Source organism: Passer domesticus, chromosome 18 (assembly GCF_036417665.1).
Source record: "Passer domesticus isolate bPasDom1 chromosome 18, bPasDom1.hap1, whole genome shotgun sequence".
Taxonomy (NCBI): domain Eukaryota; kingdom Metazoa; phylum Chordata; class Aves; order Passeriformes; family Passeridae; genus Passer; species Passer domesticus.
This window is the reverse complement of record NC_087491.1, coordinates 9,071,959-9,085,007: the sequence shown is the minus strand read 5'-3', so window position 1 is coordinate 9,085,007 and position 13,049 is coordinate 9,071,959. Positions and strand designations below refer to the sequence as shown.

The following is a 13,049-nucleotide window of genomic DNA, read 5'->3' as shown; positions in this document are numbered from 1 at the left end:
TAATTACAGACCCACAGAATGGCTTCGGGGGGAGAAGAGCTCCAAAATCATCGAGTCCAGCCTGTGACCCATCAGCACCTTGTTGCTCAGAGCAGAGCGATGAGTGCCAGGCGTTGCTTGGTCTTTCACAAGGACAAAAAATCATCACAGCAGGAGAATAAAGACAGTGCAGAAAGTGGGGGTTCAGCAGTTGATCTCCCACATAATTTTCCAACAAAGAAACAACTCCAACAGGAACCCAGATGTGAGAGATGGATTTGTAAGGACTCTCCACACCTGACAGAAAGCTCACACAGTCTGTACATCTGTGTGCAAGCTGAGATGAGCTGTGCTGCTTTGGGAAGGCCATGGAATAGAGGTGACATTGTTGAGAGAGGCTGAACTAGAAACAACTTTTAACAAGTTTCAACTCCTCCAGAACGGTGGCTCCAAACAGCCCCGGGCAGCCCCTTCCGAGGGCAGTGTGATTGAGGGGGACACCGTTTGTGTGACCCTCTGCAGCCCCAGTGCCATCTGACCCTGTCCCCGAGTGCTCCCAGCCCTCGGCACTTGGGAAAACCCTCGCGGGGAGATCCCATCCTGCCCTGTGCCCTGGTTAACACACAGCCATGCTTGTGAGGGAGCAGCGGGGAAACACAATTTCCTTCTCAGATAAATCAGCGTGGGGGGGAAAAAGCTGATTTTAACCGCTTTAAGGGGAAACTTCTCAGCTGTGGAGCTGCCCTCGGGGGCGCTGACCCCCACCCTCGGGGCTGAGGGATGGGAGCGGGGCTCACCTTGATGATGAGCGGGTTCCGCAGCATGCTGAGCCGGACCAGCCCCAGCCGCTCGTTCTCCGTGCCCGGGCCCGCCTCGGCCAAGCTCATGGGCGGCCGCCGGGGCCCGGCTCTGCCGCCCGCCATGCTGGGCCGGGCCCGGTCCGGAGCCGGGGAGTCTCGGAGGTGCCGGTGCCGGGGTTATCTCGGTGGTCGCAGTGTGGATCCCGTTCCCGGGGCTCTCTGCACGGCCCCGGCGCCGTTCCTATCCCGGGGCTCTCTGCACGGCCCCGGTGCCGTTCCCGATCCCGGGGCTCTCTGCACGGCCCCGGGTGTGGATCCCGAGCCCGGGGCTCTCTGCACGGCCCCGGTGCCGTTCCTATCCCGGGGCTCTCTGCACGGCCCCGGTGCCGTTCCCGTTCCCGGGGCTCTCTGCACGGCCCCGGTGCCGTTCCCGGGGCTCTCTGCACGGCCCCGGTGCCGTTCCTATCCCGGGGCTCTCTGCACGGCCCCGGTGCCGTTCCCGTTCCCGGGGCTCTCTGCACGGCCCCGGCGCCGTTCCTATCCCGGGGCTCTCTGCACGGCCCCGGTGCCGTTCCTATCCCGGGGCTCTCTGCACGGCCCCGGTGCCGTTCCCGTTCCCGGGGCTCTCTGCACGGCCCCGGTGCCGTTCCTATCCCGGGGCTCTCTGCACGGCCCCGGTGCCGTTCCCGTTCCCGTTCCCGGGGCTCTCCCTCAGAACTCGCGGCGCGCGCGGCGGCGTCCGTCTCCAGGCAACGGGCGGTGCGCCGCTCTGATGGGTCCGGCTGGGGCCGCTTCCGCCGGGCGGAACGGATGAGCGGGGCGCGGGTTGCGGGGGCCGGCGGCGCGGGCGCACACCGCGTGGAGGTAGCGGCGGGCCGGGGGCGCGGGGCGGCGGGGCCGGGGCGGGCTGCGGGCTCCTCACACCCACCCCGGGCTGCCCAGAGCGCCGTGGGAGCGCCGGGAGTCTCCCTCGGTAGCCCCGGAGCGGCGGGGCGCGGCCCGGCCGCGCTCAGCCGGGGTGTATCGGTGTCTGGGCCTAGGGCGGGCTGTGCTCGGAGCTCCGCGGGGCTTTGGGCCGCTCGTTCCCCTCGCTGCCGGGGAGGGCATGCCCGGCACCGGCCGGCGGGGCGAGCTGCCCTGGGCATGCGAGATTCAAGGGCGGGGGTGCTGCGCGGTGAGAGTTGTGTACGCGCTGGGTGTAGAAAACGTGCTCAGAATGGTTCCTGCCTCCTGTGTGTGACTGAGTTCTGCCGGCAGGGCCGAGCTCGGCCCCTCAGGAGCTTCTGATCAGGGAATTTTGGGGCTACTGCTGGTGAGTCTCGTATGTCTTTGTTGCTTTTGGCGTGGCGCTGTTTCAGTGCTGAAAGCTGAGTTGAACGTGCCAGTCAGACGTTGCTTAGCTATTAAAAACCAAATAGTTATTAAATTAATAGTTATAAATAGTTAATTATTAATAGTTACTGAATTTATTCAAGTGTTTCTTGTTGTAGGAAAGCACTTTGGAGGCTGGGGGCAGCTGTGATGCACATCTGTTTGACAAAGGAGGCAGCAGCTTTTCCTAGGCACTTCACAAAACTAACTGGATTGAAAAGTAAGAGTCTGAGATAAAATTGGGTTTTTAATTGTTAAGGTTTTGGGTGGGTTTTGTGCTTTTTGTTGGGGGATGTTTTATTGTAAACAGAAACTGTATAAATGACAACGCTTCAATAAAACTCCTCTCTTTTACTTAAAGAGAAGAAAAATGAAAGGCAAAGCCCATTCAGGTGATTTTCAAGTCCAGGATGTTGTCAAGAAGAAGAAAAAGAAGAAGAGGAAACCAAATGAGTCCAACAACAACCACGAAAATGCTGAAACTGTGGAAGATGCAGAGCCTGGCCACGCTTCCCCAGTGCTCTTTGAAGATCCAGCAGCACAGGGCAGGGAAAAGAAGAAGAAACTGAAAAGAAAGGCTGAGAAGCATCAGGCTCTGCTGGATAATTACTTTGTGAAGGTGGAACGGGGGGTCAGCAATGGGACTGCAGCAGCTGCTTCCCCGAGGAAGAAGAAGAGGAGGAAGGGAGAGGACAGCAGCCACGAGCTCAGCTGTGTCCCTGTGAGCCAGGAGGGTGCTGCTGGCTGTGGGTACTCCAAAACACACAAGAAGAAAAGGAAAGAGAAGCAGCAGCCTGAAGAGGATGAGGTGTGCGAGCTGCCTCCCCCTGAGGAACACAAGGGCCACAAAGAGAAAGCCAAAAAGAAGAGGAAGAAGAGGAGGGAGGGCCGTGGCCAGGAGGACTCAGCTGAGCCACTGCTGCCACCCTCAGAGCAGGACGGGGGCTGGATTTCACCTGCAGCTGAGGATGGAGCCTGTGATGCTGCCTCTGGCACCTCTGAGGTGTCCTTGGAGCTCCCTGCTGCCTTTTCCACACCCAGTAAAGCAGCTGGGAGAGCTGCAAAGGCCCCCAAGAGCAGCGCTTACGTCGTGGAAGAAAGCTCCTCAGACTCTGATGTGATGTAAGTTCTGGTTTTGTTGTGGGCTTTTTTCCTTCCTCTGCTCCCCAAATACATTCCTGTTGTGTTATTTGTCTTTTCTTCATTCTGGTTTGAGTGTGTTTGAAAGGAAAATTTGGAACTTACACAGCATTTGTGCTGTTAGAGACCAGCTTTGAAACCTCAGTTTGCTTGTGGAGATCCAACAGCAGTTTTTAAGAACAGTGTAGGCTCTTCTTCAGTGTAGGCTCATTTCTCCTCTTTAGAACTGTAGGGATAGAAATAACTTACCTGCAAACAATTCACATTAAAAAAAATGGGGGGAAAAGAAAAGGATTTCACTTATTCAAGTTGATATTTATAGTGAACATGTGCATTTTGACCAAGCAGCTGGTAAGGTCAGCTGAACCATTGAATGTTGTGTGCAGATAAATGCTGGTGTAAGGAGTTCTTGATGCCTTTGCAGTGTCTAGAAAACAGAACAGGAGCACTAGTAAGAGACAGATGGAAAAAATCTGTGGGCCAGTGCTAGCAAGAGGCATTAATTCTTCAGTGTGCCCATGTGTGAGAGTTTTGTGGAGTTTCAGAACCTCAGAAAGCTCCTTGATTATTGTAAGTATAGAAAGTTGGAAATAAATTACAATTATTGTGTTAAAAGGTTAGAAATGCAAGGCAGTGGATGTGTGAAGTATTTTTTGTTCTGTAATTAACAAATATGTTAATTCCTTTAATAGTAGAGATGTTAACAACATCTCTGATTTGGAGTTCTAGTGATGTATTTTATTTTATTTTATGCCTTTTTTTTATATTAGGACACCAAAAGCCTTGGGATCACGTGAAGAGCAGCAGAACAATTCCTTTGCTGAATTGGCAGCCTCTGATGAGGTCAGTGTGGATGGTGACTTCAATTCTTCTGCCATGACTTCAATTGTGGATTTGGATACTGCAAGACAACAACTGGAAGAGTTTATTCCTCATGTGAAGAATATATCAGACAGTTCAATCAAGAAAATGGCTGGGAGAGACCTCATGAGGTTTAAGGAGTTTAAAAAGCAGGGTGAGCTCTCTGAAATCCTGTTGCAGTGAGGAGGGACTGTGCTGATGTTTGGACAGAGGGACAAGTCTCTTGTGTCGTGTCTGTTGCACCCACGGTCTGGTTCACTTCATTCCACTGACAGATTTTTTGTTTCTTTTGTAGCATCTGCTTCCACACTGGCAGATTTCAGTCCAAACTTGTGTGTTAATTGCTGATTCCCAGCTGGTTTTGTCTCTTTCAGTTTTCTCTTTTCCCCTCTGAATTTGTTGATAAGTGAAATGTGCAAGAGATGGTACTTGAGGTTTGATTTTTGTTTTTTTTAACCTTTCTGTATTTTAGGTATGGCTGTCAAGTTTGGCAGATTTACCCAGAAGGAAAATAAACAAATCCGGAAAAACGTTGAAGAGTTCTTAGCACTTACTGGAATAGACTGTGCTGAAAAACTTTTGTTTACCTCGAGGTATCCAGAAGATAAACACACCATCCAGCGCCTGAAAACAGAGCATCATTTTTGTGAAAAAATCTGTGAGTATTTAACTTCATCCTCAGCTGAATGTTGCATTCTGCAACCTGGTGATATCCTGTAAAATAATAAATAATAATACTGTAAAGTATTTTTAATTGAAAATCACTGATATTGTTAGATTTGGTAAGAAAAGAAGGTGCTGACATGGTGTAGTTGATAATCTGCACAGTCCACTGTTCTTATTATCTGATCTCAAATAGGAAGAGTTTAGAGATTAAATATGGTAAAGACTTCCAGACTTGCATTTGGGCTTTATGGCTTTAAGTGTATTATTTGCTAAACTGTAATTAAGGTTACTGATGGCAGCTGTGAGTGATTAAGTCCTGTGTGAAATTGTCACCAATAAATAGGTGGCAGGTGCAGGACTCAGGGGGGTGGAAGGAACTGAGCCATGCCAGTCTTCCAAGGCATGGGGATCTCCTCAGTCACCAGGAGCTTTATTCTGTGTTTGGTGCCATCATCTCAGGCAAGGCAGAGTAAAGGGCAGCCTGTCATGGATCAGGATGCTGGCATCAAACTACAGATTTGTTCTCTGTGGTTATTTCAGCCACACAGTCCTTCCTCTGCATCAGCACAATTCCCTGATGCTGACTTTGATTCCAGTGTGGGAGTTTGCTCCTGGGCTGGGAGGATTTGGCAGAAAGTCTCATCAGTGTCCTGTGCCTTGCAGTCCCCCCTGCTGCCCAGGGTGGCTGTGTGATCCCAGGGGTTGGTCTCTGGATCTTCCCTGCAGCAGAGATCTTCACTTGGTTTTTGCTGCTGCCCCCAGTGCCTGCTTTTCCCAGCTGGAACAGTCTGGGAGCACCCAGGGTCTCCTCAGCTCCTGCCTGGTGGCTGTCTCTTGTCTCTCTTTAATGGGAGTGTTCAGCATGCCAATTAAATTTTAATCACACCTGGATCAAATGCACAGTCCATGCAGTTTGTAGCTGGTGAGTGGAAAGAATCTGTTGTTGGCACCATGGCCATGACAATGTGTGGTGTTGGGTTTTGGGGTTTGTTTCATTGTGGCCTCTCCACTGTTAGAAATGATTGTTAAAAATGATCTTTACCTTCCAGCTGAGGGCATACCCCGGCCCTGGAGGCTGATATATTATCGAGCAAGGAAGATGTTTGACCCAAATAATTATAAAGGAAGGTAAGGGAATACTTTACAAGTGCTTCTGAATGCTAATATCAGTCTGTGTTGATTATTTGTAAATTAAAAATGGATTCAGATGAGGCTCATCTCTCCCATTTGTGCCAGTTAATGTGACTTAATTGATAGCTCATTTTCCCTTATTGATTCCTCTGTTCTAAAATATGACTTGAAGTGATAGTGATGATCAACACTGATCACCTGCAGATGTTACAGCTCTTTAAGAGGTTGAAATGGTTTCAATTTACAGCTGAAGCTGTGCCCATTTCCTCAACCAGGTATACTGCAGAAGAAAAAGAGAAATTAAAGAAGTACCAAGCTCTGCATGGCAATGATTGGAAGAAGATTTCTGAGTTGATGTCTCGTTCTAACCTCTCAGTTGCTATGAAATTCTCTGAAATCAAGTCAGGTATGTAATTTTAAGAAAAACAATTCATTTTGTGTAATGTTATTTGAACTGTACAATATAGGTGCCCTAAACATAAGGAAAAAGTCCTTCAAGTATGAGGTCTAATTAATTGATTTGTAGTGATGGTTCTTTTCTTCACACCACTGATTGCATTTTCATGTGGAAAGGATAAGAAAGATCTCTGAAAGAAAATGGAAAAAAAATTGGAACAAATATAACTCTATTAACAGAACTGACATCTAAAAAAGAAGATTTCATGGGAAAGGCAGAAGGAATTTGGCAGCCAGGTTTAAAAAGATAACAATTGGAGATCAGACTGTTCTTCAGTGTTTAGGCTGAACTCTCAAGCTTGGTATGCAGAAGGGTTTCTAGGACATGTGTTAAGGAGTTGGTCCCATAAATAAAAATCATGCAAAGGGAAACATTTGCTCTTTTGCCTGTTTTCCCCCAATCATTCATGATAAATTGTGCCTTAACCTGGTGGGTTTTCAATTCTAGCTATTAACTATGGTCCTTGGACAGAGGAAGAGACCCGGAAGTTAATGAGTGCAGTGAAAGATGTGATGTGGAGAAAGCTGAGAACAGAAAACCCAAGTTCTCTTTCCTCCCTGGAAGAGTCAAGCACAGATCTCTGGATTGACCGTGAGCAGCTGCACCAGCCCCTGCCCTGGACTGAGATTGAAACCAAAGTGGGAAGTCGATACTGGAGACAGTGCAAACAGAAATGGTGAGGGCTTGGACTAAACTGGCATATAAAATGTGTTCTGGGGTGTATTTATTCTGCAGAACTTGTGGTTTGTACCATGATGATCCTTTGGTAGGACAGGTAAGAGACTGTAGAGCACAGAAGAGGAATTGCAGGTGAGTCTGAGACAAATAACTCCTTGCTAGCTGCAGCAAGTTCTCTGACAGCAATCTGTTTGCTCTGATTTCTGCCTGGTGTGCTGAGGCCTGAGCAGCAGAGTTGACTTACTGCTGAACCCTGGGCATTGTGACTAACACCAGCAGTATTATTTAGCTGAAAATAGATGATTGAGACTCTTATGCCAGCTGTTTAACACCAAAGCAGCTGCTTCAGAAACTTTCACATAACCTTGTGTAGTTATCTGCAAGAAATGTATCATTTTGAGAAACTTTCCCAACTGACAGGAATAGCAGCTTCTTTGTAGGGTATTTTAGGGGAAAACCTCCCAGCCAAGGCCTTGGCCCCTGCTGGTTGGGAAGTGTGCCATCACATCCAGGTGTTCCTGAGCTAAAAATATAATCAAGTCACTTTGTCTTGCTGATTTGTGGCCTATAAAAGCTGGACCCACTTTTGGGGTGAATTTGGAGACCTCACCTGGGGGTGGACACACTGTGTAGGATGTCCCAGTTGCTGGGAAGGGTTCTCCAGGTCCTGCTGTGAAATGGGACTCCCCAGTGACAGGAGCTGAATGATGGGAAAATATTGAGGCAATTGGTGATGGATCTTTCTCAATCACTATCTTTTCTCTCATATAACAATGATTAGTGCATTCTCTTGCATAGTTTTGCTTGTTGTTAAAGCCAAGTGTCTAGTTTTATTGAATATATCATTTTACTTTTTTGTTGTCTTAATATTCGTAGTAAAACAAGACCATTCTTCCCATTGATAACTGTGTCCCTTCAATTCCCCCTGTCACTTGGCAGAACACTGCCTCTCTGTGACAGCAGCAGCATCTTAATGCTTGGAATTTCTTGAATTGATTGATAGCAACCTGGTTTTGTGTGTTTTCAAAGGAATTCAATTTTAACAAACAAATTGACCAGAGCGCCGAGGTTGCACAGAGGGACCAATGGATTACGGACCAAGATCACTCTTATTAAAAGGCAAGTCCTGAGCACTGGGATGTTTTTGTATCTCCCACTTTAGAGCTGTGCTTATAAAAGTTGGCAGGGTGAGAACAGCCTGCTTTGCAGCTTGATGCGTGGTTTGTAATCATTCTTTCTCTGGACAAAATGTCCTGGAATTTCTGGGGGAGCTGGGAGCACTGAATGATGTCTTGAGTTCTGCTTGCAAACTGCTTCTGTCTCACTTTCACAGGTTGTATGAAACAAAAGCAGAGGATGCCAGTGAAGTAAACTGGGATGAACTCAGTAATGCTATGGGGTAAACCTCCTTTCCTTCTTTCTATGGATTCAAAGGGTAATGAAAGCAGAGGAATCAAAGTTCTGATACTTTTACAACTGTAGGAATTGTTCAGTTTGGAAACATTACAGTTGCGTATCCTGGCATAGCACTGAGCAGGAAGCCAAGATCTGAAACCCTTAACATTCCAAATACTGGAGTGTTGTGTATCTGTGCTTCCAAATGTTCATCAACTAATGGGAAAAATTATGATTTGATATTACAGGATAATTTTTATTTGTATTCCATCCTTTCTACCTAAATCTAAGCTGGGGTTTGACTTGCATCACTCTCAGGAATGGATAACTCAGTAACAATTAAGCTTTATGATAGTTCCTTGCACCACTAATTAATTTTTTGAACTCTTCTCTTTGCAGAGATGTTCCTAGAGTCTATGTTCAATCCAAGTTTTATAGGCTAAAAGTGTCCTTTGTCCCTTTATGGAAAAGAAGGACTTTTTCTGGTCAGTATGCCAGCTGTTTGTATGTATGTGCTCCTCAAGGCTTTGGCTTGAATCTCAGAGGATACTTACTCTGGTTCAGTTTTTTCCAAATTGGCTAAAATCTTTGTCTTTATACTTATTTTACTAAATGCTTTTTTTATAACTTTCAATGTTCTCTTCATGCAATTGCTTGTGAACCTGTTCTTTTTAATACCTTGGCCTGAAAAGTTTTAACACTGTGCATTTTAATTTCTCTTTGCATGTTTGTGTCATGCCTGATCTCCCTGCATCCCCTGTGATCAGAACAGTACAGATACTTTGTGAATTTAACAATGACAACACAATTTCTGTGAGATGCTGTTCCTCTACAGATCCAATTAAACCCTTTTTGTTTTTTTCTCATAGAAATCATTGATTATCTGTATGAAAATGCACTCCCAGAACTTGAAGGAAAGTTAAGGGAAGAAGAGGGGAAACACAGTACTTCGGTCACTTCAACAGCCAGGCAGCAGCAGAAGGCTTTCAGATTCAGTGACATTTTTGACTCCAATGATGAGATACTCAATGACATTTTTGACTCCAGTGACGAGAGTGATTAATGGATTGTCCTAAAGGCAGTGCCTAATTTGCATATCTAACTGCAAATGGGTCTGGTTGAAAGTGGGTGCAGCTCAGCACCTGCAGGTACCCAGGCTGCTGACAGGGGAAGAGGCAGGAGAGCACCTCTGACTGCCTCGTTTCAGCCTGAAGATTGAGTTAAACAGAGCTTTTGTGCCACATTTTATTTAATTCAGCTGTGGTTTTACAAGTTTTCATGTAAGCACACAAGTTGCTTTCTAAATGTCTTAAACTACTTTTTTTGTGGAGTTCAGAGCTGCTGTTTTCCCTTTATGAATGAACTTGGTTTTCAGAATTTTATTGTTTTTAAATTCATGGCACTGAAAAAAGGTTTCAATTGCTTTTAAAACTGTAATAATCAAGTCTTAAGACGTGCTGTTTTCATCACCACAGCTAACTTTTGAGTTTTTTTTTTAACAGGTATCTTAAAAGCAACTGATTTTATTTTTGATGCAGCCTTATACTTTTCTCAACCCTTATAGAAAAAAAACTTTTGTCTGTTACTGTTCATCATTGCATGCTAACCAAAACAAATAATATAAAATGTTGTATTTAATATTTGGAATACAGAGACAAAACTGTATATATATACATATGCATACATATATATTTTTATTTTGCCAAGGAGAATTTCTACATTTTAATAAGTAATAAGATGGAGGTTGTACTTGTGTTTTGTATGATAATTTTAACTCTCTGCCTGCAGTGATTATTTGTAAATTGACTGAATTAATGTAAAAAGCCCCAAAGGTATCTTATTGTGTAAATTCTTTATGAGGCTTGTTTATATTTCCTATATGCTGTACTAGACAGTGAAGCAAGAAGACTCAATCCCTGCTTTTTCAGGGTCATTTTGATAAGTGACAATTTCCCTCTTCAATTCTAATAATCATCAGTGAAAACCCAGAACTTTCAATGGCTTGAAATAAAGGCCTTGTTGGAGGGTCTGGAAGGTGACTTACAGCAAGGGATTTTAAAGAAAAATTTGCCATATTTAATTGTGTCTGGCTTTAGTCTCTCTGAAGAGAGAAAGCACTGGGATTTTTGTGAGACAGGAACAATTGCCACTGCTTTGAGGGAAAAGTTTTCCAGCTAAGAGATGAAATGGGATGGGGGAAGGAAAACACACACCACTTCCACTTTGGTCTTTGTGTGTTGCTTTATGGGTTTGAAGATTAAAAACTGAAAAACTTGACTTTCTGAACCTAAAAAGTTTGTATTTTTCAAAGTTTTTCTTTTTTTCCTGGAAAATGGAGATGCTCTGTACTGTGTGCAGGCAAGAGCACAAACAATGCCTGGTTTTTGAGTTTGTAAAGTAAATCTTGCAGAAATAAACTTTGTCTCCATGCTGAGATTTATTTTATTCTTTGCTTTAAAAGAAAACAGTTGTGGCACCTCACTCCAAAGAGAGTGAAAAGAATAATTTGACAGAGTTCAATAAAGTTGATGGAATTTAATAAAGCTTTAACAGTGGTTTACCAAGGTTTGAAGTTCACCTTAGTAATGATTTATTCGTTAGTACTAATTCAGCTGCTCTCAGTCACTCACCAAGGATCTGGTGTGAGTAAGGGATCCCAAAGCCTGGGAGGTTTCCCTGCTCCAGGGCATTCCCCTGGCCTTCAATCCAGCTGTAATTCAGTTATTAGGGTGAAATTGGTGCTTGTTAATCAGCAGTACAGACAGGACAGATGCCTTTGTTTTAGCTCATTCTCCACTCATTATCTTGCATGTTTGGGGTTCAAAACCACCTTTCAAAATATTTTTCTGAGGTACTTTCACTCCCTTGTGAGCCAGGAGCATTCCAGCTCAAAGGGTCACCTCAGGGCAACACTCCTGTTACTCCCTCCCAGAAACCACCCAGGAAAAATCTTTCTGATACTCCTTAAAAGCAGTTTCTCTGCTAAATACGAGCAAGCCAGGGCTGGAATTGTAAACTTGGAGCCATCACTGCACTGGCTGCTTTGGGCAAACACAAACCTGAGGAAAGAGGCTTCCATCTCCCTGGGAATGGAGCAAGGAAACTCCTTCCCCTTCATCTCCTTGGGTGAGGTGTCCAATCTGTGAGCACAGGAGTAAATAATTGCATGTTGATTATTTCCCAGCTGCTGCAAGGCACAAGGAGGAGTTTTTCCCTTTGCCATCCTCTTCCCCAGACCCATGGGATTACAGGCAGTTCTTTCAGGTGGATATTTCAGTATTACTGCAAACAGAGCAAACTGCAGAGGTTAAAAAAAACCAAAAAACCAAAGAGGCTTCACAGAATGATGAAGAAAATAACATTGACAAAGCTTTGTGTATCAGACTGCATTATAAATAAGAGCATGACAGATCCTTCAGGTGTAAAAGCACCCTAAAAACTTGGGTGTTTCAAGCAGATGTGTCACTCCAAGCACTTCCCTGGCATCTTCATGGCCTGAGTGGTGGTACAGCACAGAACTCTTCAGCTGTGTGGCAATATCAAAGACAGACGAGTTCCAAGGCTGTGTTTGCAGCACTTCAAAGCTGAAGCAGCAGCTGAAGATCAAACGGGGACTTGCTTTTTTCACCCCTCTTTCCTGTAAGGTCTTAGCCAAGGAGGGGGAGAAAGGTGATGCTGATTTAACTTGGGTTAAAGTTACAAGATGCTTATGTAGCTTGAGGTAAAGGACACCAATATAACCTGAACCATAACTTTGTATATTTATATAACCTGAATCATAACTTTCTCTACAATGCAGTAGCCAGTATATGGTTAGCTAGTTGCTTAATGCTTAAATAAACAGAAATTTGCCAGGTGAATAACCTCAGAAACAGACAAGCGTAGCTGTACTGGGAAGCAGGAGGATGTACAAATGAGAAATTGGCAAATATAAAGCAAATTAACCAGAAAATGAAGAATTTAGTCTGGTTAGATCCAGAAAGACCAAGGAACACGATAACTGCACATGCTCTGAAGACAAAGCTGAAAAGTTCATTTGCAAAGACCCCCAAAACCACCTAAATTGGGGAGGAGCAAGCTTAGTAGAAAAAAACTATTTATAAGCATGAGTGAGCATTATGTAAATTAGCTCCAGCACATATATGATGTTATAATGACATAACACTAAGTAATACTGTATAAATAAACCACAGCATTTAACAAGGATGAGGGAGATGCAGAAACCCCCCTCGCCTCCAGCACTGCAAATACCTGCTCTGTTGACACCAGTTTATGGTGGTTTATTTCCAACCAGTCTTTTCGAGCACCGCCGTCCGTCCGTGAGGCGGTGCCGGGGCTGTAACACCGCTCGAACCCATCACCGTCCGGCCCTGAGGCGGTGCCAGGGCTATAACCCCGCCCGGCCCGGCCCCGTGCCTCAGTTTCCCCGCCCAGGCCCGGCCCCGTGCCTCAATTTCCCGGCCCCGTGCCTCAGTTTCCCCGCCCGGGCCCGGCCCGTGCCTCAGTTTCCCCGCCCGGCCCCGGGCCCGGCCCCGTGCCTCAGTTTCCCCGCCCGGCCTGGCCCCGTGCCT

At 45.8% G+C, this 13,049-nt stretch overlaps 2 protein-coding genes and 1 long non-coding RNA gene across 5 annotated transcripts in view; 1 reads left to right on the top strand and 2 right to left on the bottom strand.

The window, feature by feature from the left end:
• The window catches only part of CFAP77 (cilia and flagella associated protein 77), a 57,986-nt gene extending 57,029 nt beyond the window's left edge, over positions 1–957 (bottom strand). Inside the window, exon 1 of one of the 2 annotated variants that reach the window (XM_064393563.1) lies at positions 777–957. In XM_064393563.1, the coding sequence (XP_064249633.1) occupies positions 777–902 (126 nt within the window). In that variant the 5' untranslated portion in view covers positions 903–957. The remainder of the gene's footprint in view (positions 1–776) is intronic. The other variant, XM_064393564.1, reaches the window with a different exon arrangement.
• A 642-nt stretch (positions 958–1,599) lies between these two features.
• On the top strand, positions 1,600–10,912 carry TTF1 (transcription termination factor 1). Of its 2 annotated transcripts, none has more exons than XM_064393398.1 (12): positions 1,600–1,643; positions 2,270–2,370; positions 2,512–3,272; positions 4,061–4,305; positions 4,624–4,809; positions 5,867–5,945; positions 6,224–6,354; positions 6,853–7,081; positions 8,113–8,202; positions 8,417–8,482; positions 8,878–8,963; positions 9,348–10,912. In XM_064393398.1, the coding sequence occupies exons 3-12, from the start codon at positions 2,521–2,523 to the stop codon at positions 9,539–9,541; spliced, it is 2,058 nt and encodes a 685-aa protein (XP_064249468.1). In that variant the 5' UTR covers positions 1,600–1,643; positions 2,270–2,370; positions 2,512–2,520; the 3' UTR covers positions 9,542–10,912. The 2 variants fall into 2 exon arrangements, with proteins under 2 accessions (XP_064249468.1, XP_064249469.1); XM_064393399.1 differs by lacking the exon at positions 1,600–1,643 and adding an exon at positions 1,662–2,091.
• Positions 9,347–12,873, bottom strand: LOC135283034 (uncharacterized). Its single transcript, XR_010348960.1, has 2 exons — positions 12,730–12,873; positions 9,347–12,124 (listed from the first exon to the last, which is right to left on the bottom strand). It is a non-coding gene; the product is annotated as an uncharacterized LOC135283034 (long non-coding RNA).
• Positions 12,874–13,049: the final 176 nt, after the last annotated feature.